Source organism: Diplotaxodon limnothrissa, linkage group LG5 (genome assembly GCF_057381915.1).
Source record: "Diplotaxodon limnothrissa isolate DT_005_m linkage group LG5, D_limnothrissa_male_GT1.1, whole genome shotgun sequence".
NCBI classification, from domain to species: domain Eukaryota; kingdom Metazoa; phylum Chordata; class Actinopteri; order Cichliformes; family Cichlidae; genus Diplotaxodon; species Diplotaxodon limnothrissa.
The window spans coordinates 9,631,017-9,658,790 of NC_140600.1; the positions used below are offsets into that span (position 1 = coordinate 9,631,017).

Consider the following 27,774-nt stretch of genomic DNA (forward strand, 5'->3'; position numbering starts at 1 on the left):
CAAACCATTCCTGAACCATTTTAAATTTTTCAGCAGTTTGACCTACCTCTGCTCATCTGTTGAATCGGACCGCCTTCACTCCCCACCTGTATTAATGAATCTTGACCGCTGCTGACCCTGTTCCTGGTTCACCGCTGTTCTTTACTTGGATCACTTTGATAGATACCACTGCAGACCAGGAACACCCCACAAGAGCTGCAGTTTTGGAGATGCTCAGTCTTCCAGTAATAACTGTTTGGTCCTTGTCAAACTCGCTCAAATTGTCCACTTGCCCACTTTTCCCGCTTCTAACATCAACTTTGATGCTAAAATGTCCAGCCGGTTCCCTGTTAACATACCTGTGCAGCTAAGTCAGTGTGAGAAACACAGATTCAGTTTCACTTGTTGAACCCTCCACTAGATATACGACTGCTTCATATAATTTAATTTCCCTGTCGATGGGCTGCATGGTAATTAAAGCAAAATCCATTTGCCGTATAAAGAACAGGTGTTTTAAATATCCCATATCAGGTACAGTGCAGCATCGTTGACCACTGCTGCTTTTATAAAAATATGTCTTTATGAATCGGTACTGGTTTGTCTGGTGTGCACAAGGATTTGAATGTGTGCTTATTAGAAAGTGGTGTCCTGTAAGAAGCAACCCAAACAGCTCATTATCCGCTCTTGTTGGAAAACTTGAGTGTCTTCCTGTTTATGTTAGTCAGCATTTGTGGCGTCTCACCACAAAAACACGAGGAGTTACAGACAGCGGAAAGTCTTCGCCTGACCTCGAGCAACATGACGTGAAGTGACGTTAGTACAGACTCCATCGCCGCACAGAACAGTGACACTTTATACAACAGAAAGCCACGTTAGTCTAGTTTTCCCCTCCATCAATCTATCATTCCCAGTCTTCCACCCCTCCTCTCTCTCTCTGTTTCCCTCATCCTGCTGTCTGGACAGCACATTAGAGTGGTGTGAGAGGACCTGGACATTATTATGCCTTTTCCCTTTGTCTTATCACTCCTAGCCATCAGTTTCCAGTTACTTCGCATGTTGCCACGTCGTCACCTTCTGTAGATTTCCTCTCCACACCCTCTTACCTCCAATTTCTTTCTTTTTTCTTTAATCCTTTCTCTTCTCTGATGACTGAAAGATAAATGGCCAATAAATTGGCTTGGTGAGGTAGGCTGAAACATGTGGTCAGGTTACATACATTTTAAATAGATCAGCAGTGGACCTGCATATGAACCGAAACACTGTGTGCCGTTACTTCTCAGTCAGATGCAGTTTTTACGTATGAGCTTGAGACGGCGTTGGGTGGAAAAGGTCTGGACGTTGTCTCACTCAAGGAAACAGTTTAATGTCCACTTAAACCAGACATTTACGTTGTCACCTGCATGTCTTTGTTTAAAGTCGTGAAAAGTTCAGCACCAAGGTGCATGTGTGACAACTACAGTGTACAGTAAATATTCAGACAGTAAAGGGATTAAAGGTTAAAACTACAGTGTGCATTTTTGTACAGCAGTAGGTCTGACTCACTACATACTGCATAAATTGCTTAGCTTCTGGTCATACGAAGTGCAAAGCTGCGTTAGGCTTTTAGTTTATGTACTAATGTCTAAAAAATGAGATGAAGGTCATAAAGTAGTTTTAGTTTTGCTTGAAGAAAGTTAATGATAAGTTGCCATTTACTTAGATTTTGTGGTTAAACAAGGAAATAATGTCAGCAGTCATTCATTTCACTTTATAGTAACCGTGACTGAACTAATCTATGGACATTATCTGAAGGATTATTGCACGAGGTTAAAGAATACTGCTTAGTGCATCTAAATGCAGTGTACTTGGATTTATATAGTATTTACTGACCCCCTAGACTGCACATTACATTCTGATCACACAGTCATCTAAAAGACAACAATAAAGTTGTAATTGATGGGTTTTTTAAGAGCAGGTGATGTGGTGGGTGCTTAAATCACAAGACTTGAGCATGGTTTATATTCAGCTTCACTTGCACTATGTTTTTCTCCAGACACTACTTGGTCGAGTTGCAGGAAAGGAGTGTGGTTTCAGTTATAACACGATGAGGTAGAATTCATTAACGCTGTGAGACGTGCATCACAAGACCAAAGATAAAGGACAGCCTGTGCAAATCGCATATGTGTCGTTGTCATCGGATTGTAATTTTAATGGCAGTAGCAGGGATAGTTTATTAGTGAAGCTACATTAAAATGCTAGCAGTTGCAGTTGTAGCTGTGTAAGCTTTAGTTTGTGACTTCAAGAAAAATTGTCAGTTTCTGAAGTTATGTGAGCTGAATAAAGTGGCCCGGGGGGGGGGCGGGGGAGGAGGAGGAGGAGGAGGAGGAGGAGACGCATTAGAACGGTATAAAGCACATAGGGATGGTGCACGCTGCAGCGATCGCCACCTGATCCCTCGGTGGCTCCGGCTAAAGTCATGACTTTTAAACTGGGCCCAGTGGGACGCGGACACACTGCCAGGCAGCCTCTATGAATATGAATGACTCAACTGAGCATTGATCAAGTGCACAGCAGCATCCGCACACTATGAAAGCAGCACGCTGGTAATTGGAAGGGGATGTGGTAACCTCGAGCCCTCTGGTCGCCATGAAAAAATGTTGATGTTTATTATAACAAACCGTATGACATTATTATTGTTTGGTCTCGATCCCGCTGAGATAGAACCTCTGATACCGTGTCATGTCTAGGCCAGTAATGAATAAAAGCTGAAGAGTGTGCGCGTGCATGTGTGTGTCTGCCTGCCGAGCCCACTGATCAGACCACCGCACACGGATGGAGGACGGCTTTGTTGCCAGAGAGGGCGAGAAATTCAATCAGCAATGACAAAATTAAATCTCAGACACAAAGACGATGTGCAGGCGCTTTTCCTGCCAGCTGTGGTTGAACAGGTTCTCAGTCGACTTCCCAACTCTATATTTCACCTCTGCTGATTGTTTATTAATATGCACATTTTTTATTTCTCCTCCAGCTGCCGCAACCTTTAGCGCAGTTGTTCGTCGCGGAGCGCTGTCTTCGTTTTGACTTGGCGAATGGGATAATCTCAGTGTGAAAGAAAGATTATCCAGGCAACAGCGCCGGCTTGAACCCTCCACTGATCCCAGCCCCAGGCACAACAGTACAGCTAATGTGAGCGTAGAATGAGTTTTCATGCTTCTCTGGATCAACGTTTTGAGCCTTTAGCACCCAGATAAGCAAAAGCCTGCAGTGATGATGAACAATTGTCAAATTTACGCAGATACCTTCTTGGTTGGCCCGAGGCAAGTTTTTGTCTCTTGCCTTAAGGAACTCCTTTTAACGTTGTCCAGAGTTCTGTGCAGCTAAGATTGTGGGAAAGAGGAATTTATCTAACGCAAGGCTTTGTTTGGAAGACGCTGGAAAGGAATACAAACACGGAGATTAAATGGATAAGTCAAATCTTATTAGTCAGATTCCCCTCCAAGTGGTCGTATGTAAATGAGAAATTAGAGGAAGTGAATAAAAATGGGAAATTCTGTATAAACAAAAATGTGAGGTTGGCTGGAGACGGTTTTGCCGAGACCAGTCGTACCATTTAACACAATACAGTGAGTCTGCTTGTAGCAACAAACTGTCAAAGATGAAAACCTTGAAAACTGCTGCATGCTCTTATTGTTTTGAAAAGTTTTTGTATTAGTTGATGGAAAAAATGCAGCATTCAGCTGGATGTAAGTTCGGTGTTGCGTCTGCAGGGAAACCTTGCGTCCTGCCATTCGTGTAGATGTTACTTTGACACTTACCACCTACTTAGGCATTGTTACAGATCATGCCCACCCTTTTATGGAAACGGTACTCCCTGATGGCTGTGGCCTCTTTCAGCAGGATAACACAACCTGGTTCAGGAACGGTGCGAGGAGCACAACAACGAATGCGAGGTGCTCACAACGCCTACGAATTCTTCAGATCTCAATCCTGTCGAACATCTGTGGGACGCGTTGGACGAACAAATCTGATATATTGTTATGCCTGACAAGGTGTATGTTGTTATATCTGCAGGACGCCTGGATTAGAAAAAAATCATCCAATGTTACTTTGTATGCACACTTTTCCAAAATAAGTCGCGTGACATGTGGGAGACGAGACAAAAGTTGAGCAGAATCTAAATTTTGAAGGTGTGGCAATATCCACACTGCTACTTCTGAATTATTGCACAAATGGAAAAAGTATTTGATAAAGAGCAAATTTTGCCCAGTCCAGGAACAGTATTTCCACGTTAACCTCTTCTCTATCCAAATTACTGCATGTTACAAACACAAAGCCAGCAGGGAAAGAGATTGAATCTCAAATGCAGTGTATGCCAACCACAACTAAGCAGCAAAAACGTGCTTTTTCTACAGGTAACAGAAGCAGAGACATACAGTGCATTTTGTGTGACGGCCTCTATCGGCTGGTTTTCATCTGCTTTGTGCTAAACAGGCTGCTAAGTAAAATCTGCAAAAGTAATGCAACAAGTACTGTAACAAATTACTTTCTCCAGGAGGTAAATAAAAAAAAAAGTAGCTACTTTCTGTTTCTTTCTTTTTTTTAAACAAGCCCAGCGTCTGCTCACTTGTATTGCAGCGGTTTTGGAGCAGTGGTGAAGCTGATAGAGATCACAGGACACATCTGGCTGGAGGAAATGCCTTCAACCGCCAGCAGTTAGTGGTAGGTCTTACAGGAGAAACCCTAACTACTGCCATGAAATCTATCCAGGCTTGCGGCTTAGCGCTTCAGTCCTTGAAAATTCACATCAACCATGCGATCAGATCGTGAAGAGGTGACGATATCATACAGTGAAGTCCTGCAATGATCGTTTTTATCACACGCATGATGTTTTTCTCCACTGTGATGCCTGCAAATAACACTCGAACGCTTTGGTTGCCCCTCTTGCTGCCCCCTGTGAGCATTTATCTGTGCTTGGCTGCGTGGCACACGAGCAAACAGCAGGACAGATGCCAGGTCTGGCTTATGGAGCCGTTACCCGCCGTGCGCTGGCAGGGTAGCGGACACCGTGAAGGACCCCGAGAACTAACTGTATGTCGCTACGCTTCAGATGCTCCGCTGGGTAAAGTTTGTCCAACCGCGCCACAGAGGGCCAGCATAAATATTTATCTGGTTTATTTGTTTTCACTGGCTGTGGGCCTTGTGTATATGGAAAGAAAAACACGAGGAAAGAATGCTGGATTAGTATACCAGAGGTCACCAAGTGCTAATTTAACAAGGGGCACAGAAAGGGTAAAAGCTGCAAAGCGCAGCGCTGGATGTGTACGTCCTGCTGTCAGAGATGAAGGCTTTCTCGAAGCGCTTTGAATTTCAAATTAAAAGTCTACATCTGGCTAGAAAGAAGCTCCTGGAGTCTCTTTAGTATATTTGTCCTGCCGGGATATTAAAATGCTTTTCATCACTCAGCTTGTTTCTACACAAAGGATCCAACTATGCTTATTAATTAAGACTTTATCTAGCCTGATGACCACCACTCCCCTCCTCACATTCATGAACTAGCCCCACCCTTCATGAATATTCAATGAGCAGCTGCTTAATAAACATGAGGGTCGTATAAAGCCGATCTCAGTTGCTGGCCTCCAAAAGCTGAGCAGGAAGCTGGAGAGCGACGGAGTGGGAGGGAGACATGTGAAGCAAGAAGGAAGGGGGGCGGTCAGTGTGTATGTGTGTGTGCATGAGTGTGTGTGGTGTGTGCGCGTGTGTGTGTGTGAAGGACGAGGCTGAGTGGCGAGATAGAGCCACAAGCTAGGGGGAAGTCAATCCTGTCAGCCCAAGTTGTCGTGTGGCTGTGGAAGAAAGACACATCGCACTGGAGTGGGAGTGAGTTCAGAGAGGAGAAGAAGAAGAAACAAGATAACCGCTGCTTCTCTTCTTCTTGGCTCGAGGGAGAGCGTGGATGGTGTGATCTCCTCCACCATGGGATGCAGCCTCTGTACCCTGCAGAAGCCCGAGGAGCAATATAAACTACTCTACGAAGTGTGCCAGGTACTGTGACCAAGCTTCTGCAAGCCTCAGGAGGAGCTGCTTCTTTTTTTCTTTCTTTTTATAGTTTGTTTTGTTGTTTTTTGCAGTTTCTTTAAGAGCCACAGTCTGGTTTGGTAGCTCCCAGACTTTGTTGAAGTGCAGCTCAGTTAGTTTGCGTCTCTGGGGGAAGGTCACTGGCTGAGTGGGAGTTGGAAGAGAGTGGAGTGGAGCTGAGCTGTTGCCGGCCGGAGCTCTCGCAGCTGAGCAGCCTGAACGCCGGTCACAGGGGTCAGTGAGAGGTGGCGCGCTGTGGTTTAAAGGAGGAGGGGGTGACGAAGAGGCGACGGCTCCCTCGGTGTGTCTGCTAGTGTGTGTCGATCGCTAACCCACCTCCTCATTGTCAGTTGAATGCTGACTCGGAGCTTTCCGAGCTTTAACCCCAGTTTGACTTTGACTAAAGTTTATGTTTAACACTCGGGTGCTTGTTGTGCATTTTTTCTTCCCACCAAAGAAACTGGACCAGGCAGATGCATCATTAACAAGCAGGGAGAGCATTTTCTCCCAAGAGCCCTGAACTTGTCTGTTTTTTAGCACTTTTTATGGCTCCAAGTTGCTCCTTAACATACTCAGGATTTTCCCACTTAAGTATCACTTCCAAAAAAATAAGCATATGCTACTTTTATTCCATCTCATAATGTTGTAAATTATCTATTTTTTGGCTGTTGGGCTGAGAAAAGGGAAGAATCGATGAAGAAAATAAAGTTGCCTCAGTGCTTTTGTAGTGTTAAACTTTTATTGGTTTTTTGGGTTCATGTGGAAAAAGTATGCGAAACATAACTTTTTTTTTTTTTTTGTTGAAAGTGATCTAAGCAATTCTGCTCGTCTGCGGCATTAAAACAAACAAAAACAAAAACAGTACCGTTGTGAAATTTAGCCGGATGTATCGTGTGAGTGTGTTTGCTTGTTCTTTGAGCAGAGAAGCTGTTCACGCTTCGGGACAAAACCCTACAACATGTTGCCGTTCTCTGATCCCCGCGAGCTTTCCTGCGGTGTCGAATTCAATTGAGACGACACATCCAGAGTGCTGGTGTATTCATGTGAGAGCGTTTGGATTCAAGTGTCAGTCTGCTCTAATGAGTGAAAACACTGACCCATCTGACAGCAGACAGTGCGCGACTCTGACAGACTGTGTTGAACATCTTTGTGAGCGCTGCTTTCTGTAACACACTCAAATCTGCTTTTTTGTTGTGTTTTTTTTCTTCCTCCCTCCCTGACTGTCTTTTCATCTATAATGGAGCCCAGCCAAGTGTTATCCTCCTATCACACCAAATTACATCTCCATTTACTGCACAGGGTGCCGGGTGGCTAGCGGCTGGTTTAAATGAATGTAATGATCAAGCTCTCTGTGGATCTCACTTATTATCCTCGCCTTTTTTTAAATTCTTTTTTTCTTTAAAAAAAAAAAAAAAGCTCCCAGGGTAGATAACAGGAGGGAGTCTTACATTGTGCCTGCAAATAGTTTGGCTTTGATCAGGTCTGTTCTGGGGGAAAAAAGACTAAAAGGTTTTGATTCTCTGAAAGGAAAAAGAAGGAGGGGGGGGGGTTGTATTCAGGGGTATAATAAATGGATTATGAGTGCTAATACTGAGGTCAGAAAGCCCACCAACCAAAAACACAGTTTATGGAAATGTGCATCACTTCTATTTCTTCTTTAACTTCCATCCTTGTGTCATCTTGCTTGGAAGTTGCTCCGGATCGGGAGAGCGTTCACCCACCTTTCCGACTCACGGCTCTCATGTCAGTGAGTCAGTCTGTGGAGAAAGTCGGCGTGCCGGCTTCAGCAGCACAGATCATCTCTGTTTCACTGAGGCGTCTGTGCCTCTAACAAGCCAATCGGCTGCCTCACATGACAGCACAGATCTCACCTTTTTTCTCCTTCTTCTGGTGTACATCATATTTTAAAATGTGAGGAATACTTTTTTCTGTGGTGTACTGAGACTTTGCTTGCTTTTTACAGGTTACTGTTGTTTGCAACTTTAAAACAAAAGGGGAAAAAATACATGTTTTTGTGTTTCGTGTTGCCTCACCAGTGGCTCCAATGTCAAAAATATTAGTTTTATTTTCACCTACAACAGACAAAAAGAGCCAAGTCTCACAGTGCCAACATTGCTTAAACAATCACTGACTGTAAATGCTTTAACCTCTATCATTAGTACTTAAGGAACTTTTAAGAAGAATTGCTTGTCTGTCCTGAAACTAAAGAAAAGTCGATTGTGATCGGGTCAAGTATTTATTTACAGTACAGACAGACTTAGTCCAACCCCCCGTCCCCCCCGTCCCGACACATTTAGTGTTTAATCATTACATGTGTCCTACTGGCGTGGGGGGATCCACTGTCTTTAACTTTCCTTCTAGCATTAGTTAATGATAGCCAAGCTGAGACACATGCTACCTGACTGCAGGCTATTGCAGGGGTTAAATCATTAAATATGCATCAGTGTGATGATCTGCTGCATGAATGATCATCACACTAATCCTAAACTGTCAGAATGCACGATTTTTTGGGGGGCTTGTTTTGTCCTTTTTGGTTTTCTTCAAAACATACTGTAAATTTAAGCTTACTTGTCACTTGTTACCTCATGTGGTTAACAGTGTTTTTTAGTTTTTAGTGTCAGTCCAATTAGTGTGACAGTGTCTCATGAGACCTACCCAGCGTGATGCATAGACTGGTAATGGAATGGTATTTCATGCTTGCAGCGTCCCTGTAATAACCATTTTCGTCTTTCGCTGTGAGATCAGATTATCTAGTGTCATCTTAGGTTTAAAGGCCCAGAAAATGTCAGGTTTACAACATCAGATATCACTTTTGGAAGGAGAGAGTGTCGCTGTATCAGAGTGTTTTCAGTCTGTTGACTAAAAGCGAGCGTTTCAGGCCCTAAAATGGTGTTGTGTTTGTCTCTTTCAACCTGCAGCTTTTTTCCTGAAGGCTTGTATGACTTGTTTTGCTTCCACTGAGTAAATCAATTCACAGCTAATAAAAACAAGTTTACAGCTTCTTGAAACGCCTTTACTGCAGAAATGAAGAGAGGGTAAAATCTGTCGGGCGGAGAAGAATTACGTCTGTCACAGACGATGAGCTCCGAAAGGCGGTCTGAGAAACGCTAGCTGTCAAAACGAGTGATTCAGACTGCTTCGGTATTGATTCAGTGATTCAGCTCCTCTCCTCAGAGTAATGATACCTCTGGTAAACATCTCCACCGGGATCAGACCACAAGTGGACTTTGTTTTTGATTGAAATAATTATCTGCTGTGCAACTTGTTTAATTTTTCTTTTCTTTTTTTCAATTTATTTACTTATTTATTGCAATATTTGATGTAAAGTGTGCAGATTGCACTGAAGCCTGGTTTCTGAATGTTTTGTCTCTGCAGTCTGATGGTGGCTGCGAGCTCATTAGAGCTTAGTCTCACTGAAGGCGGGCACATAGCTCTGGCGCTCATGCATAAACCATTCGGTAAAATGAATATGTAGTGCATGTTTGCGCTGCATGCTCTTTCATAGTACAGTAGAAGGCGATGAGTGAAATATTATATGTGAGCAAATTCTCAGCTTGTACCTCTGGGGGCGATTCTGGGAAGCCGTTTTTTTCCTCCCTCTCCTCACTGATAACACACAGGCAGATCCTCTTGATCAGCGGCCCTGGCACGGCGCCCGCTCCACTCTGCTCGTCATCTCTCCAAGGACTTAATAATCCATGAACACTTGAAATCTTTCCAGTTCATTAAACACCTTAGCTCTAAATCCCATGTTGGGAGTATGAGAAATATGGTTTTGCACTGTTCTATAAAAGTCAGCAGAGTTGCACATCTTTTTTTTTCTGCTTGTTTGTTTGTTTTTTCCTACCTCGAGGCATTTTTAAGCAGTCCTGGCAGGATTCGAAACACTCAGTTGACTTGGTAACTCGAGCAATCTGTTTGGGAAGAATTCATTAAGAGGATCTGCATACATTACCGTCTCCAAGGAATTGCAGATTTTTTTTTTTTTGTTTACAGTGCTGACTGTCAATAGAGCCATTCTGGAGATCAAACACGGTTAGGGTCTATCAATCGCAGCCAACGCTGCAGTCTGTAGAAGTGTTTTCCCTTTTCGTCACGATCATTAAAGGCCTGAGCTGCAGTGGGCTCAGCGCTCCCTTTTCAACTTGACCCCTCTGACAGCGCTGAACCCTCGGCCCCTTTCTTCAAAGCTTCAAGGTAAGCGCCGTGTGGAGATGTAAGCTCAGCTGCTTTTGTCAGAGACTAGAAGGTAGAGGCCTTGGAAACTCTGTTTGACAGTCCTACGGCACTTAATCTCTCAGAAGCGCTCCGTAATGGCTGTGGCGCCGTGCAGCAGCTCTTATGAGACCCGAGCTTAATTAGAGCCTCAGCACAAACTGCCCACTGTGGCTCAGATCCATGCTGAACTGATCTGGACTGTTGTTTGCCTGCTAAATCTTTTGCTTTCTTAGCTCTCGCTTTCTGTATTTTTTTTTATTTTCCTCTGTTCCATGCATGTTAAACCAAAAGCGACTGATCTGCTGAGCAAAAGAAGTTTGCAAATGAGTCCGCTGGAACATTTCCTATCCGGAGCTTTCCACGCACCGCTGCCTAATTAGCCACATTTCTGATTGAACGCTGCTAAGATGTCACGCTCGGCTCAAGAAGCCAAGTTGTCATAGCGCCAGATGGTCTCAGTGCGACATCTTCTCCACCAAGCAGACAAAAAAATGAGATGGAAATATTTGTACAAAACACTTTCTTCATCCAGTCAGTCCTCCGCCCCCCTTGTCCCGCTGTCAGAGACCCCCTCTGTCTTCAAAGACCCAGCTCTGCCTGCTCCTTGGCACCCCGTAACGAAGCCTGACACGGACAGCGTGCAGAGACAAAGCAGGGACCGCCAGCGCTTGAGCATGGCCGGCTTTTAATAACGGCGAAGATCGGTCCCGGTGTGCCGTCACATCTGTTACACACTGGAGCAGGTGGCTGACTGCCACGGTGGAGCGCTCACAGGAGCCTGTGTACTTAGTGTGAGCCTAAAGCAAATGGCAGAGAGGGATCACAGAGACATAACACGATGCTGACAGTACAGCAGTATAACACTGCGAGCCAGCTGCGAGTCTCTCAAACAGACCTTTAATGGACTTTGACAGAATATTGGCACACTTAATAGGTGTAGCATGAGATGGTGTTAGATATTTCTTGAGAGATTAACTCAACCAGTCTCTGCCACACAATTGCCGAAACAATTTTTCTTTTGTTTTTTAGGTGCAATTGTCAAAGGAAGCACAACAAACGCACAGTCTTGGGTTAACCTGATATCGTTGTTATGTTAGCTGATTTCTTGGTGGTCTGAATAAACCAGAAGGGATGTATTAGCCTGCCAACTTCAGATTTAGCTGAAACTGAACCTACAAGCTAATCCCCTACAAAGCTATCATTACTTTGATGTAGCTTTTCCACCAGTGGAAATAACTGACAAGTAAGTACTAATTAAAGTCATGCTCTTATGCTTTTGCCAACCCCTACTAGAGTGGCTTTGTGTGATTCACAGTTCAGAATAATCCTTTTTTATCTTATTTGCAGTCAGGGTGAAGTCTCTCATTTCAGCCACGAGCCCATTTTAGCTTCCTTCTGAATGCCTTAAAGCAAGTATACGTTATTTGTTTGTCATTTGCAAACAGAAGGTTTGAACAGCAGGGTAGCAAGGCTTCCAAAACTTTAAAAATCGCGCTTATGTCTCATTTCCTGAAAAACTCCCATTTCCCACAATGGCTTAGATCTATTTCCTGTCAGAAAATCAGCATTTTCTGCCCAGTTACAGTTAAAAGATTGACTGATTGACTGCGAGTGTCGTGCAAAACACCAGGCTATGTCTTCACTGCAACTTTGCCGTGTTTCACTTCACCAGCATCAGTCTTTGCACAGATAGTGTAAATATGTCGATTCACAATTTTATTGGAGTTTACTGTCTACCGCAGCATATTTTCAAAGAGTTTTTATGCTATAAAATCCAAAAAAAGAAGTTAGGCAAGAAAAATCTTATTTCCATCCTCAGTTACTTTGACAGAGTAGCATCTTCTGTAATATTTACACCTCTGATTAAGTCTCACAAGTGTGGCTTTATTTTGATACAAAGATTTTTTACACAGTTTGTAATTGCAGAAAAATACTCTTCTCTTTTAGTGGCATGATGTTTTTTTTCTTCTCATTTAAAAAGACAAGGACCAGTTACCAAAAGCTTCGACAAATTCCTCACAACTATAACTCCATATGGTACTTAAAAGCTATAACCTATACACATTATATAAAAATATAACAGAGTACACAAACCTACATAGATTTATATTTCAAGCACATTGTGTTTTAGTACAGTGACGTTTGCTCTATAAAGAAAATTGATACTGACTTTGACAAACAGGTAAAGTTTAACAATTTTGTAATTTTTTTCTTTTTTTTAAATGACTGTTGTCTTTGCTCACTCAATAATGACTTAAAGTAAAACCTACCAAGTTGAACTGGCTTAAACTGTCGTCATTGTTATGGACAAACACTAGCCACAGACCCGATGCCATTATAAGACGATAGAATAGGTCCTAGTCAGCTTTGAATAGGTTGTCTTCTAATTAGTTAGGTGTGTGTGCTCATAGTAAAGGTCTCCTAATTAGTTTCACTCAGCTGTTGTTTTATAGGAGCAGCAGTGCTTCACCCTGATTGTCACAGCGGGTACATGATTAAAAGATTGGTGATTATATAATAAGTGTTCATGAACCTTGTAAGCAGAGCTTTATTCATGTACTTATATACAGCACTCAGCCACAACAGTTAATACTGTTGCCCACTTAATACCCACTTAATGCTGTTAGCCAAAACAGCGCTGATCCCCTCAGGGTCACGCAGATCCTCTGGAGGTGTCTTGGTATCCAGCACCAGGACCTTGGAAGCAGATGTTTGATTTCTGGGTGTTTTTCATTATCTGGCCTCTCCCAGCATGACGTTGACTAAGAGCTCTTTTTCTGATTTAGTGTCCTAGTATAATGTAGTTATGGCCGTGGATGGCTCCAGTATGTCCTATCTCGACGCAGATTGTGGCTTTTCGTATTTACTTTTCTGTCCCCCACCCCCTCCTCTCCCCTAAGAGCAAAAATGTCTTTGCTGCCATGGACAAATAGACTTGGCCCTGGCAAAGAGCTGTGATGGGGTAAGTGTGTGTTTATAGTGTGGGTCGACATCTGTGTAGCTGGACAGTTAGGGGGCGCCTGAGGCACTGGTGTGAGATAAGTGCATAAATGAAACATGGCACAATCCTTAGGTTTCAACCTGACTGCTGATATGAGCAGCCCCGTGAACCTGACCCTTCACTTTGCCTTATACCTGTAATTTCATACATGTGCTGAGGGGCAGAGAGCGATGTTCCCCACACTCTGCTCAGGCAGGCCGGGCTACACAAGCACACAGTGGGAGATACAGGCGTGCAAACGCTATTTAAAAAATTATGTCTAATAGTCTATTTGAAAAGAATTTATTATAAAGAGATTGAAAGCAGAAGACAAATGGAGTGCGGTGAAGTTCAGCATCTCCATCAGACACACATCACACCTTCATTTGGGCTCATTAGGCCTGAGATGGGGAGCAGAAAGCGTACTGAAGTAATCTGTTTTATCCACAGCTGATCAGTTAAGAAGTCAATGTCCCATGCTTCAATCAGATTAGGTGAAAGTAAACAGCAGTATCTCTTTCAGCCAGCATTAAGTTTTTAGCTGTTTGTTCTGTAATCCTCTGTAAGCTCACAGGCTGCTGTAAATAAAGACTGCTGTGTGCTCCACAGCCTCCTGCTGTGGAGAGTTTCCTGCCTGGTCAGTTAAAAAACAAAATGCAGATTTTTAAAGACTTTAAAAAAAACAAAAAAAAAACCACTAAGTGTGCACAAAAATCATCAATTGCTTCTCAGTTTTTAGGTTTTTCCTCTCATGAAGAGGTCCTTGCATGTGCTTGCATGTGAGCTGTCATGTCCTTGCATGTGAGCTGACTGGACCCATTCCCACTATCATAGCTACTGTATACCGCCCCCCCAAACCTAACCCTGTCTTCCTCAGTGACTTTGCTAATCTACTAACCCATCTTTCATCTCTCTCCCCAAATGTGATCTTGGTGGGAGATTTCAACATTCACATGGACAATAATGACCTTCTGCTCACCAGAGACTTTTCCTCCTGTCTCGAAGGCTCTGAATTTAAACAATTTATCGACTTCCCCACTCACTCTAAAGGACACACCCTGGACTTGGTCTGCTGTTCTGGTCTTACTCCCTTGAATCTTTCTGCTACTGAAATCCCCATAACTGACCACTTCCTCCTTTCATTTAACCTCACTCTCTGCTGCTCTTCTACCAAGCCAACCCGTCTCATCTCGTTCCGCAACATCAAGAACATTGATATGGACATTCTCACTACCAGTTTGGACAATGTTCAGATTCCGGACTTCTATTCTACTCCTGATGATTTGTTGTTATATTATAATAATTGTCTACGCACTGTCCTTGATTCTCTGGCTCCTGTAAAAACCCACTCTGTTTCCTTCACTCGCTCTGCTCCCTGGTTTACCTCTGATCTCCGAGCTCTGAAGGCCAAAGCTCGGCAGCTAGAGCGTAAATATAAGAAATCTGGTTTAACTGTTGATTCAGAAATCTATAAATACCATGTACTTCAGTATAAAAACTCCATTAACAAGGCCAAACAAAGCTTCTACTCTGGTATTATCAGTTCTTGTGAGGGTAATGCTAGGACTCTGTTTTCAGTTTTCAACAAACTAATTCAACCCCCCAACGCTTTACCACCGCACTTCTATTCCTCTGAAACATGCAACTCCTTGATGCTGTTCTGGACTACGAAAATCGATAACATCCACCAGCAACTCAGATCGAATGTTGTGTCTACGCCCTCTCCAGAACCTTTTCTCCTTTTTGAGCCGTTTTCCACTTTTCATCTTCCTGATTTATCTGATATTTCCGAGTTAATATGTAAATCAAAGCCTGCCACATGTCATCTTGACCCCATGCCCACGGGGCTTGTGAAATCCCGCCTCTCTTCTTTACTCCCACTCATCTGTGCTATCATTCACTCTTCTCTCACCACCGGTATCGTTCCCTCCTTATTGAAGACTGCTCTAGTCACTCCTATACTGAAAAAACCTTCTTTAGATCCTAACAACTTTAACAACCTCCGTCCGATTTCCAATCTACCCTTCATTTCTAAGATACTCGAAAAAGTGGTTGCAGCTCAACTTCATTTACACCTGGTTAATAATAACATCTACGAGAGATTTCAATCTGGTTTTCGCTCATGTCACAGTACCGAAACTGCTCTACTTAAAGTCACTAACGATCTCTTAATCGGAGCTGACTCTGGTCTTCTCACCATTCTCGTCCTTTTAGATCTGAGCTCTGCCTTTGACACCATTTCTCACTCTGTCCTTCTAAGCAGACTTTCCTCTCTCGGCATCTCTGACACACCCCTCGCCTGGTTTCAATCATATCTCCTCGACCGTTCCCAGTTTATTCAACTAAGATCATTCCGCTCTCGCCTATTCCCCGTCACCTCTGGTGTACCCCAAGGTTCAGTTTTAGGCCCTCTTCTCTTTATAATATACATCCTCCCTCTAGGTACCATCTTCCGCAAATTTGATCTTCAGTTTCACTGTTTTGCTGATGACACCCAGTTATATCTCTCTTGCAAACCTGATTCCTCCCTCCCACCTTCTTCCCTTACAGAATGTCTATCAGAGTTAAAATCCTGGTTTACCTCTAATTTTCTAAAGCTCAATGAGGATAAAACTGAGATCCTCCTTATTGGCACCAAATCCAACCTTTTGAAGGCAAACCATTTCTCACTTACCATCGATAACTCCACAGTTTTCCCTTCTCCTCAGGTTAAGAGCCTTGGTGTCATCCTAGACAGTACACTTTCTTATAAATCACACATCAATAACCTCACCCGTTCTGCCTACTTCCATCTACGTAACATTAACAGATTGCTTCCTTCTCTTTCCACCCAGTCTACGTCCATTCTTGTACATAGTCTTGTTACCTCCCGTATTGACTACTGCAATTCTCTTCTGCATGGTCTCCCCCAAAAATCCCTCCATAAGCTTCAACTGGTTCAGAACTCTGCTGCTCGCATTATCACCAGAACCCCCTCCTACCAGCACATCACCCCTGTTCTTCAGGAACTTCACTGGCTCCCTGTGAAATTCCGGATAATTTTCAAACTTCTCCTGCTCACCTTCAAGGCCCTTCATAACCTCGCTCCTTCTTACCTTTCTGACCTGTTAACCACCACTTGTTCTGCCCGTTCACTTCGTTCTTCTTCTTCTGTCCAGCTTACTGTACCTTCCTTCCGCCTCACCACCATGGGAAGCAGAGCTTTCAGCTGCTCTGCTCCCAGGCTGTGGAACTCTCTGCCCCCTGAAATAAGAAATATTGGTTCTCTCCCCCAGTTTAAATCCCAACTCAAAACTCATCTGTTCAAATCTGCATATTCACTGTGAATCCACTGTTTGTTCATTTTATCTTGTGCTTTATTTTATTGTTCTTATTCTGCCATTGTTTTACTAAGTGTTTTATTCTATTGTAAAGTGTCCTTGGGTGACTTGAAAGGCGCTCATAAATAAAATTTATTATTATTATTATTATTATTATGAAGATGCTTTAAAGTGAAATAAAAGAGGGATTAGCTGTGCTTTATGAGTAGAATGACCTACATTCAGGCTGCCACTCAAACGTAGTATAGGCCCCACTGAATATAAGCCTTCATGCTCTCTATAATGTCAGCGCTCCTTTCTGTTGGGAAATAGAGATTTGGAAGAATTTGTCTAAGAAGTGTACCCAACCAGAAAGACGAGTGCTCCGGCTTTCAAACTGCTTGAAAATGCTCGACTATAGAGTGAAGTTCCCAGGGTTTCCTCTGCCACACTGTCAAAGGCACCGTGTGTCTGGCAGAGTTTCCACTCTGCTCACCTCGCCGCATCTCCCCGAGGAACAGAAACACTGGCTGTCCTCTTTATTAAAGGATTATGTGGTGATTCAATAGCCATATCAAAGACTAATGCTACATTCACTTAATATCCTGCAAAGCCTTTCCTGTATGATGATGATTAGAACTGGTGGGAGGGGGGCTGTCTTACTGGCATTGTAGTGTATCGGGCTGGTTTAGTCTCATTTTAGCTGATTCAAAATGCTCCTGTTAGCATACTGTTAGCATAGCGTTTCCATTTATCATTAGCTGCAGTAGACTTTGCCATGCTGGTGTCCAGTGTTGGGATTATTATTCAAAAAAAAGTAATGTATTATACATTTCTTGTTACTTTTATTAAAAGTAACAAAGTGTTAGCATGCTGTTTGTGCAGAAGCTTGCAAAGAGCCAAAGTCGTGTTAGCATCTTAATGCGGTTGTTTCTATCTTGGATGCAGGTTGCAGTTAGCATCACACTCCTGTTCTTTTGTGCAATAAAAATAATAATAATATCAATTTCCTCCTCCCACATACAAACTCAAATCGGCTGAATGTAATGTGAGCCTGCAGGAAGGGGGAAAAAAAGCATCACTACTGGTGTCATTCCTACAACATCAGTATTTATGTCATTGCAACCAGCCACTTAGAGCAAGCTGCTCATTAATATTATTATTGACATATTTATCCACCTTGCCCTCTTCCTTATGCAAACTTTGACACTCTTTAAACTCCCTGAGCTGACTCCCCTAAAGCGAAAACCCCTGAAGGCAACGCTGACAAGCAAGCATTTAGTATTTTTCCAGCCTTTCCCTGAATTGCAGAGCTATGACATCACATCAACATGATTGGCGAGTTGAAATTATGAGTGATAACAGTGTCCGATTCAAAACTACGACTATAATTTGCGGTGGAGTGCCCTTTATGTTTTTTCCACCACAGCAAAAATTCATAAAGCCACTTTTTACTCTGTGTCTTTAAGCCCACACACACACCCCTCACTGATGGATGCATATGGGAAAGTTTGGAGTTTAGTATCTTACCCGGCAACACTTAGACTGCAGAAGCACCCACCGTTCAATTAGCAGATAACCCATTTCACCTTATGAGCGATGATGTGGTGCAGTACACATGTGGCAAGCATGAACTAAAAGCTTGAGTTACAGCAGAGCTTAGAGAACCGTCCTGTCTATTACATTTATTATCCTTGATTACAGTTATTTCCCTTGTTTTTCATCATAATCATTCTCGTATTTAAAGAAGCTTGATTTCACTGGGGATATCTGATTAAATAAAAACTAAATGGAAATGGAAAACAGAGGCCGCCTCGCTCCATGCAGTGTAATATGAATATAATAATCAAAGAGATGAAGCCCACTGCCTGGCAGATAAGCATTTCTGGCAGCAGGTTGCCAATCACTGAAGAGACAATACACAGAGAGTCCCACATCAACATCTCAATCCAGCCTGATTTGCCTTCCAGAGCATCTGAGCTCGATGGCTCACACCTGCTGCCCCTTATTATTACCCAGCAGGCTGAAGACTGACACAGCTACCACACGAAGCACCGAGGAAGAGCGCTCCGGAGCACGAAAGTCCTGTGATACAGGTCGTCCGCTCTGCTTTTGCTTCAGATGTGATCATTTATTGAAGGAAAATCGGTGAATAACAAAGCCACAGCTGTGTAAATTCCACCACTGCAACGGTCGTTTGATTTCAAACTAATTAGTATTCCTTTAAGTGGGGCTTTGCCGCCCTCTTGTCATTAAAACGGATTTAAGCCAGGCCTCTCAGAGGATGCGCCGGAGGATGACGGAGTAATTTCTGCATGTCAGTCATCGTGGTGTCAGCGTGAAGAACACATCTCAAGGCGAACTTGGCCTTCAGTTGCAGCTGAGCAGCTGCTAAACCTGTTAAAGTCTGGCTTGTTTGGCTGTGCGTGTAAACGGAGTTGTGCGCTCTGAACTGCGGCTGAGTTGGGGCTTGACACGGCGCAGTTTGGGGGTCTCAGCGGTGCCGAGGCATTGTGTATTGTGTCGGGAGAGTGTTGTGGGTTTTTTCCCAGTGTGCCGCAAAGGGTCGCTCCGTGTCAGAGGTGAGCCTAGTGAATGGAGGCTGTGGGACCCCCTCCACAGTTGGGAGGACACTCTGCCCCCCCCCCCCCCCCCCTCCCCCATTGAGAGCACTGAGGCAGAATGCTGTAGGCACAACAAGAAGGGGACTAAAGGCTTTGTCTCTGGTTCACTGCCTTCAAGTAGGCTCGGGATTCCTGGCAACCAGGTTTAACTGCTGGAGCCTGCGTGCAGAGGGGAGAAGGCACAAAGGCGCTTGTTTTCCTCAGCTGATGTGCAACATCGTGGCCTGCTGTGGGAAACAAAGATCAGTCCAGACATCAGGTCTGGACTGATTGAATTTCTTACATTAGCATTTTCTGTTATGATAAAACTTTTCTCACTGTTGAATTATTCTGAGCAAACCCAAATTAGCTATAAATTTTTTTTTTGGTCAAGTTTTAATGTAGAAAAAGTTTAAAGTCCACTGTGATGATCCAATTATCCTGCAAACCCAGGATTAGCATTAATCTGCTCTGGTTATTAGCAGGCACATGGCCTCTCCCCACAGCGTTTCCTCCGTTTTCCAGCCTTTCTCTTTCAGCACATACTCAAGCCTAGCGCTTTTTGGTATACGTCCTCCTTTTATAAAAATATACCTTCACTTTTCACGTTCTGTGGGTCAAAGTCGGGTTGTGTGTATATACCACCGTTATCCCCCTGGAGGTGTTTTAATATTGCTGCTACTTCTGATGTGTCGGACTACAGTTAAGTCTGCAAACTGTGCTATGAATTGGACTACTATAGCTGGGGGCAGGCACAGCAACCACCTACATGTTTATCAGAAAATTAATCCTCAGACGGGGACTTGCACGTGTGTCAGATGTGAAGAAGAGTGAAGAAGGGATGCTGGAGATTCATGACATGCCTAATGACCTGCAAACTAGATACTGATGTGAGAAAGTACCTTCATTCTAGGTAGAAATGAGCATGTGTGTGCGTGTGTGTGCAAACGCAGCAGAGAAGCAGGAGGAGGAGACCTGTGAAATGAGAAGACCCTCAGGCTCAGATTCTATCAAAGCTCTCAACACATCCGGGAATCACAGACCAAAAAATTCCACATGACGTGGTGATTGAGAGCGGAACGGCAGCTGTGTGTAAACCCCGATAAAGTGTACTGACCCAGGCTGCGGATTACATGCAAGAAACCTCAGCTGTTAATAAAGTTTAGCGAGCCGCCGCTTGTTTTGGATTCGCTCCCAGTGTCGATCCTCCAGTAAATTTCCTGTAAGATTTAGCCTATAGCGATAAACCACAGATCTAATTTGTACACCCAGCCGTGACCTTTTTGGACAGCGTAGATCTGCGTGCAAGTCACACTGGGTCTGGTGACATGTTCTTTTGAGGGTCTGTGCTCATCTCTCATCAGCACTCAGACACTTTAAGTGGCTCAGCCACACTTAATTAGCCTCTTCTTCGCGACTCGCTGCAGCTTTTTTGCTCAAATTAATCTTCTCAGGTTAGCGCCTGGCACCCACTCCACTGTCTCTGACGGGAGGTCAAATTTATCCTCTGCTAAGAAATTACTTAGCTAAACGAGGGCTTCTTCATGCAGCCACGGATAATAACCTCGATTAATTAAAGAGAGACTCTTCCTAATTAAGGTCTTACTCTGCGTGGTCCAACTGTGACCCTGTAAAACAAGCTGAAGGCGGTAATGAGTCATTTCTCAAACAGAACATTGCTTCTGATTTTGTGTGGGCATAGTGTGACGTGAGCTTCACAGAGAGAGCTCGGCACCAAATAGAAAAATAACCTTCTCCATTATTATCATGGTTATTGACCTTGGTGTCTCCTTCCTCCTTCCAGGTCAATGGAAAGGACCTCTCAAAGGCCACACACGACCAGGCGGTGGAGGCCTTCCGCACCGCCAAGGAGCCCATCGTGGTCCAGGTTCTGCGTCGGGCCCCTTACCCCAAAGTGGCCAACCCTGCCGTTGACACCCAAGTCACAGACATCAGCACCCAGACGGACATCACCCTCCAGCACATCATGGCCCTCACCAATCTGCCCCCCTCTTCACCCCCAATCTCAGAGCTGGAGGAGTATCTGCTTCCAGAGGAGTAAGTACCAGCTCGGTTTTTTTTTTTTTTACTCAAGGAGTTCAACCTTGCAAGTTAGTGAGCACAGAACGGCACAAGAACAACTGGAGGCAGACTATTTCAAGAGTAGTCAGAGAACTCTTGTTTTAAATATAGAGAAGGCAGTTTATTCTGTAAATTATGTGTGGGACACACATTTGAACATTAAATAACTGTACATGTCAATGAAACTGTGTTGCTAACAATCTCTTCCCCTGTCACCGATTCAAAGTGTTCAAGTTACACATTAAACTAATCTCAAATTTGAGGTGGTTAATTAAACCGTCTACCAGTGGTTTTAAAAAAGGACACATTTGAAAGGGTCTCATAAGCCTTTATGTGTCGCCAGCCTTTCTGGACCACGTTTCTTCATCTTCTTAAAAGCTTCTTAAGCTTCTCCTGTTTCCTTAGTTTAAAGCAAGGCCAGCTGCAGTTAAGCACACTCACCCTCAGTTGCTAAAGACCCCTCACGCCTTTTTCACAACTTGCTTGTTCAGAAATTCCTTTTGCCAAATGGAGAAGAGTGTCGAAATCTTTGTTGTTAGAACTCGGCAGTGTTGGAAAGGTCATGCCAGTTTTGGTCACCGTCCAACGTTTTACCTCAAATGCTAATTGAAAGAGCTTATCTTGCTCTGCAGAATGCACCGCTGCGATCGTGTAACACCAGTGTGGAAGTTTGAAGGGAAAATGTCCCTGTCACTCACGGGAGATAACAGCTCCTCCGGGGCACGCAGCCACATTAAAATGATGGCCGTGCTCATTTGCACATTCTCAAAATGCATCTTTTGTTTCTGACTCCGTGTGTGTGTGTGTGAGCCCTGGAGCCTGGCTATACTTTCCACTCTGTGGCAGCAGGAGTCGCCCTTTAATGAATAATAGCGATTTAATTGATTTCCGAGACAAATTAATAACACGGTGTTAATTTGTGATTAGCTTCAGGCTGCAGTTTCAATGAATCTGATTCAAGAGTGATTTCTTCATTGAATTCTTATTACTTTCCCACTACTTCTCCATTTAATTTTCCAACTCTGGGGCAAAATTAAATCCAGATTGACAAACGCGTCACTACTTCTTGTTTCCTTTCCTAATGTGTGTGTTCAATTTGACTTCCACTCTTTTCCAATTTATCGTATTCTCTTTTTTTCCTTTCCTCAGGCATCCTCCTGGGCACGTGTACTTTGACCCTGATTTCCTTGAGGGTATACAGCAGGACATAGAGCGGGAGGAGCTGGAATATGAGGTAAAAACACCATCTCCGTTCTTAGTCGTCCACTCAATGAAGCTCTACTTTTGGGCAGAAGTGCATTATTGCTCCATAAGCAGACCTGAGGTCGTCTCGGCGTCTCCGCTCCAATGGCCTTGTTAGCGACCCCAAGCCCTGATATATTGCACTTATTGATGGAGCAGTCTCCCTATGCGGAGACACTGAGATGCATGCCAGACAGGAATCGAGTTGCTGGTTTGTTCCAGCAGATGCACAACGGTGACATCATTACTTATTAGTGACAGGGCCTAATAAGTCTTCCTCTGCTCCTACGCAGTGGAGATGAGGCCCAGCGGATAATTAGATGGCACAAGATAATAGGGCTGCGGTGATGAATCTGACGATGCTAACAGAGGCTGGAAGAGGCCACGATCAAACCTCCATCGTGCACCTTCGTTGACCTCTGCCAACCCTCGCTCCCCCTCTTATTAAACCTCAGGGACCACCTGCCTGATATTAATAATATCTGTGGAGGTGCTCTTGAAGAATGACTCTGCTTCATAATGTTTAAATTCACACAACAGCAAATTAGCGATTAAATCAAATCCGACAGGTTGACCGCTAATTTGTTTATATTAATACCAGAAGCTTTTTTGTTTACTTTACTTTTCTTCCCAAATCATATTTATTGTTTTGTTTAGTTGTTTTTTTGCTAGTTAAAATAATAGATTCACACAGTCAGTGTTATGAATCCTGTATAATATAATCCAAATTAATGAATCCTATAGGTATCCCTGTGATTCAGTTCAGTTTTATTTAGCACTAAATCACAGCAACAGTCACCTCGAAGCACTTTGTATCGTAAGATGAAGACCCCAACAGTCATACGACCCACTATGTTGCGCTTGGCAACATTGGGAAGGAAAAACTCCCTTTAAACAGGAAGAAACCTCTGCAGAAGCTGCAGGTATTTAATAATTCCAGAAGAAAGACTGCTACAAACAGCTAGAAGCAACAATCTAAACTTCTAGTGTCGGTTTCAGCCATTCACGAGGATCACCCCTGCTTACCATACCTCACTATAGCATCATATTTACTGAATAAGAATAGTCATCTAATTCTTGGTGTTTTCCAGAGGTTTTTCCTCAAAGATGGTCTCCATTTTTTAGCTGCGAGTTTTTTAGAGTGCTAACCCCTTTCAGAATCTGCCCTCTGCCCCCAAAAACGAGCGCTGCTCATATCTTTATCTGTATCTGTGAGATTACACGTGTTGACAAGTGAAAAATGGCACTCTCAGCAAATGCAGTCCACTGCATCATCTCTCATTCTGTCAGAGGGCTTTGTCAGGAGCCTGTGGCCTTGCTGCCTCCAGCTGAAAGATTCATTACAGAGATTGATGGATCACTCCTTCTCTGGTGTCCCAGTTTTGATCCCATTTAGATAGTCCTGGGACACAGACGTATAAATACAGTGTTTCTCTGCTCTATGGGCCAAAATAATTCCAGCTATGTAGGTTATTAATCTGTGCATGTGTCCTTCCAGGAGGTGGATTTGTACAGAGACAACATTCAAGACAAGCTCGGCCTGACTATCTGTTACAGGACTGACGATGAGGATGAGGCTGGGATCTACATTAGTGAGGTATGTGGCGCAGGCGGACAGCGATTTCTTTGCCTGTCGGCGTCAATAACGCTCACTTTAACTCACAAATGTAATGTGTGCTCTCTTTAGATTGATCCAAACAGCATTGCAGCAAAAGATGGCAGAATTAGAGAAGGTGACAAAATCATACAGGTATGATTTTGTGTGTGTGTGCATGTTTCTGTGATCTCATATCATGACAGTGAACAAAAACAGCTTTTTTTTATTTAAATGGCTCTTTCTGTGTCAATAAGATCAACGGTGTTGAGATCCAAAATCGAGAGGATGCCGTGGCACTGCTAACCAGTGAGAGCAACCAGAACATCTCCCTGCTGGTGGCCAGGCCAGAGATCCAGGTAATTTCACAAACTGTTATTGGTGTCAACTCAATAAAGGTTTTAGTTTGGAACCAAATGTGATTTCACATCAAATTGATTCAAATCTGAAAACAGCACTTGGACTTTGAATAGCAGATGGTCTTTTTTGTGTGTGTGTGTAAAACTTTGCATCTAATGAGGCGTCTCTTCTCTCCGCCGCGTCTCAGCTGGATGAGGGCTGGATGGATGATGACAGGAACGACTTCCTGGATGACCTCCACATGGATATGCTGGAGCAGCAGCACCATCAGGCCATGCAGTTCACTGCCAGCATGCTGCAGCAGGTATGCGCACATGTGCGCAGCGTGAAGAGCGTGAGCACGCACAATCAATCTCCACTAACACACATGTCCATCAATAGATTATGTCGGCCGAGCCCGTTCTGGCGAGGTGAACAGATGCTCCGCGGTTTCCAACTGTTTTTTTCCATTAACAGAAATTGTCTTTGTTATGGAGAACCTCAGGCTCAGCGACACAGCCTTTGTTATTCGTCCATTTGTGACTAAAAGTGCAGTGAATGCTCATAATTAAAGCAGATGTGATATTAACAGTTTTGCACATATTTGTCCAAATGTGAAAAACAGTTGTGAAACAGTTACGCTTATTTCTTCCCCCTGTGCGGGCTGTTTGCTTGTTTTGTTTAGAAGAAGCACGAGGAGGATGGGGGCACCACAGATACAGCCACGCTGCTCTCTAACCATCACGAGAAGGACAGCGGCGTCGGCCGCACGGACGAGAGCACGCGAAACGACGAGAGCTCTGAGCAGGAGAACCTCGGCGATGACCAGACCACGGCCTCCAACACGCTGGGCAGCTGCAGAAAGCTGACCTACAGCCAGGACACGCTCGGTAGCACCGACCTGCCCTTCAGCAGCGAGTCGTTCATGTCGGTCGACTACGCCGACGCCGACTTCCTGGGCATTCCGGTTGACGAGTGCGAGCGCTTCAGGGAACTCCTGGAGCTCAAGTGCCAGATGAGGAGCAGTGGAGCCCAGGGCCTCTATGGGCAGGGCGGTGGAGCGGTGGGTCAGGACCAGGAGGGTGTGGACAAGGAGCTTGAGATGCTCAATGAAGAGCTGCGCACCATAGAGCTGGAGTGCCTGAACATCGTCCGCGCCCACAAGATGCAGCAGCTGAGGGAGCAGTGCCGTGAATCCTGGATGCTGCACAACAGCGGCTTCCGCAACTATAACACTAGCATAGATGCTCGCCGCCACGAGCTGTCAGACATCACGGAGCTGCCAGAGAAGTCTGACAAGGACAGCTCCAGTGCCTATAACACTGGTGAGAGCTGCCGCAGCACCCCTCTGACTCTGGAACTGTCTCCAGATAATTCGCTCCGTAGAGTAGCAGAAAACCAAGCTGGGCCGTCGGGCTCCAGCGGCAGGATGCTGAAGCCCCTCCTGTCTCCTGAGCAGGAAGCTTGCAGCCCGAGCCGGAGCAGAAGCTCATCCAAGGATCCAGATGGAGCACTGCAGGCAGAGGGCAAAGAGAGAAAGCCCGGAGAGTCTAGTAAGAGCGGGCGAGGCTTCTCTCAGCCGCACTCACCTTACAAGCACGCTCACATCCCCGCCCATGCCCAGCACTACCAGAGCTACATGCAGCTGATCCAGCAGAAGTCAGCCGTAGAGTACGCTCAGAGCCAGATGAGCCTGGTCAGCATGTGTCGGGATCCCATTACCCCCAGCGACCTGGAGCCTAAGATGGAGTGGAAGGTGAAGATCCGCAGCGACGGCACACGTTACATCACCAAGAGGCCCGTCCGGGACAAGCTGCTGAGGGAACGCGCCCTCCGGATTCACGAGGAGCGCAGCGGTATGACCACAGATGACGACGCCATAAGCGAGCTGAAGATGGGCCGCTACTGGAGCAAGGAAGAGAGGAAGCAGCACGCGGTGCGTGCCAAGGAGCAGAGGCAGCGCCGCGAGTTCATGAAGCAGAGCCGAGCCGACTGTCTGAAGGAGCAGGCCACCCTGGAGGACAAAAAGGAGCCGAACATCATCGAACTCAGCCACAAAAAGATGATGAAAAAGAGGAATAAGAAAATATTTGACAACTGGATGACCATTCAAGAACTTCTCACCCATGGTACCAAGTCACCAGATGGCACGAGGGTGTACAACTCCCTCCTGTCTGTGACTACGGTCTAAGTCCTGTTCAGGCCTGCTAGAGGAGAAGAGACTTGAGTGTAATGGTCTGTACATAGGACTCTAACAGCTGGGGTACAGATTCCTGCCTCGTTCAAGGTGGCAACACGTGTAAATAGGAAATAAACACCTTTTCTGTGTGAGCATTTTCCCCACTGCAGTGAAAAGAGGGCTCCTGAAACAACGGTTGGACCTCGAGTGAGTTGGATTAGGAGACCGTGTATGAGGAAGATTTTGGAAGCATAATTCAATAATCTCTTCTACCTTTGTGCCTGCTTTTTTGAAGATTTTTTTGAAACACAAATACAATATTTGACTTTTTGGAAGGTTTTGAAAGTGTGTAAAGACAGTGTGCCATACATTAAAAAGCCAGCATTTACACTATTTTACATTATTTTGTTCGTACTATATATCTCTTCAGTATTTTTGCTGTAATGTGTACGTAATGCTTTTACCAAAACAATATTTTCCTGCGAGGTGAAACGCTTAACCTTTTCAAAAGGACTTTTTGTAAATTAAAAAAAATCCAACTTTTGTATCAAATTCACTTTGTTGTTTTGCTTTCCCTTGAATGGTGCTGATCTCCCAAAGTTTAAAGCCACCAGCGATGTACCGTCTGTTACATAATGTAGAGAACATCATAACGTGATATCACCATGTATGTACGTATATTTAGAGAAAGACATTTCTCACGTTGCTGAAACTGAAATGTCTGTTTGTTCAAGCACACACTGTAGTTGCTTTGGTAGGGTTTCATGTATTGGTCAGAATAACAGCTTAAGCAAATCTTTAGTTAACCACCCAATTTGATGTCTTGTAAAATGAGAGAAATAATAAATTATTGTTTTATATATGACGAGCTTTGAAAACTTGTGAGAATTTTGTCATTTATAAGAGATGTTGTTTATTTCCTTCTGGCATTTTAGCATTTAAGTATTTTTACTCAATAAGGGGAGGTTGGACCAAAGTAGATGGTGCAAGACTCCAGTCAAAATATTCATGTCGATTAAGGTTTTTGAACAGTAGTAATGATAGCAGAAGTCCTGAGGCAAAAAGTGTTTTGGCTGTGTCTGCGTTTCATATCAGAACCCAAGTAGGGCAACAGCATGACAGGCTGGCATTAACATAAAACAGTCCAGTCAGTAGAGATCCCTGCTGTCCAAGTCTGACGGGGCTCAAGGTTGACAACAAAGATT

The 27,774-nt window shown here is 44.2% G+C and overlaps 1 protein-coding gene across 2 annotated transcripts in view; it reads left to right on the forward strand.

Annotated features, from left to right (window-relative positions):
- Positions 1-27,433, forward strand: part of pdzrn3b (PDZ domain containing RING finger 3b) — a 106,125-nt gene extending 78,692 nt beyond the window's left edge. For both annotated transcript variants that reach the window (XM_085353005.1, XM_085353006.1), the window contains 7 exons: positions 20,938-21,191; positions 22,365-22,449; positions 23,956-24,054; positions 24,145-24,207; positions 24,309-24,410; positions 24,599-24,715; positions 25,076-27,433. In XM_085353005.1, the coding sequence (XP_085209131.1) occupies positions 20,938-21,191; positions 22,365-22,449; positions 23,956-24,054; positions 24,145-24,207; positions 24,309-24,410; positions 24,599-24,715; positions 25,076-26,581 (2,226 nt within the window). In that variant the 3' untranslated portion in view covers positions 26,582-27,433. The remainder of the gene's footprint in view (positions 1-20,937; positions 21,192-22,364; positions 22,450-23,955; positions 24,055-24,144; positions 24,208-24,308; positions 24,411-24,598; positions 24,716-25,075) is intronic.
- Positions 27,434-27,774: the final 341 nt, after the last annotated feature.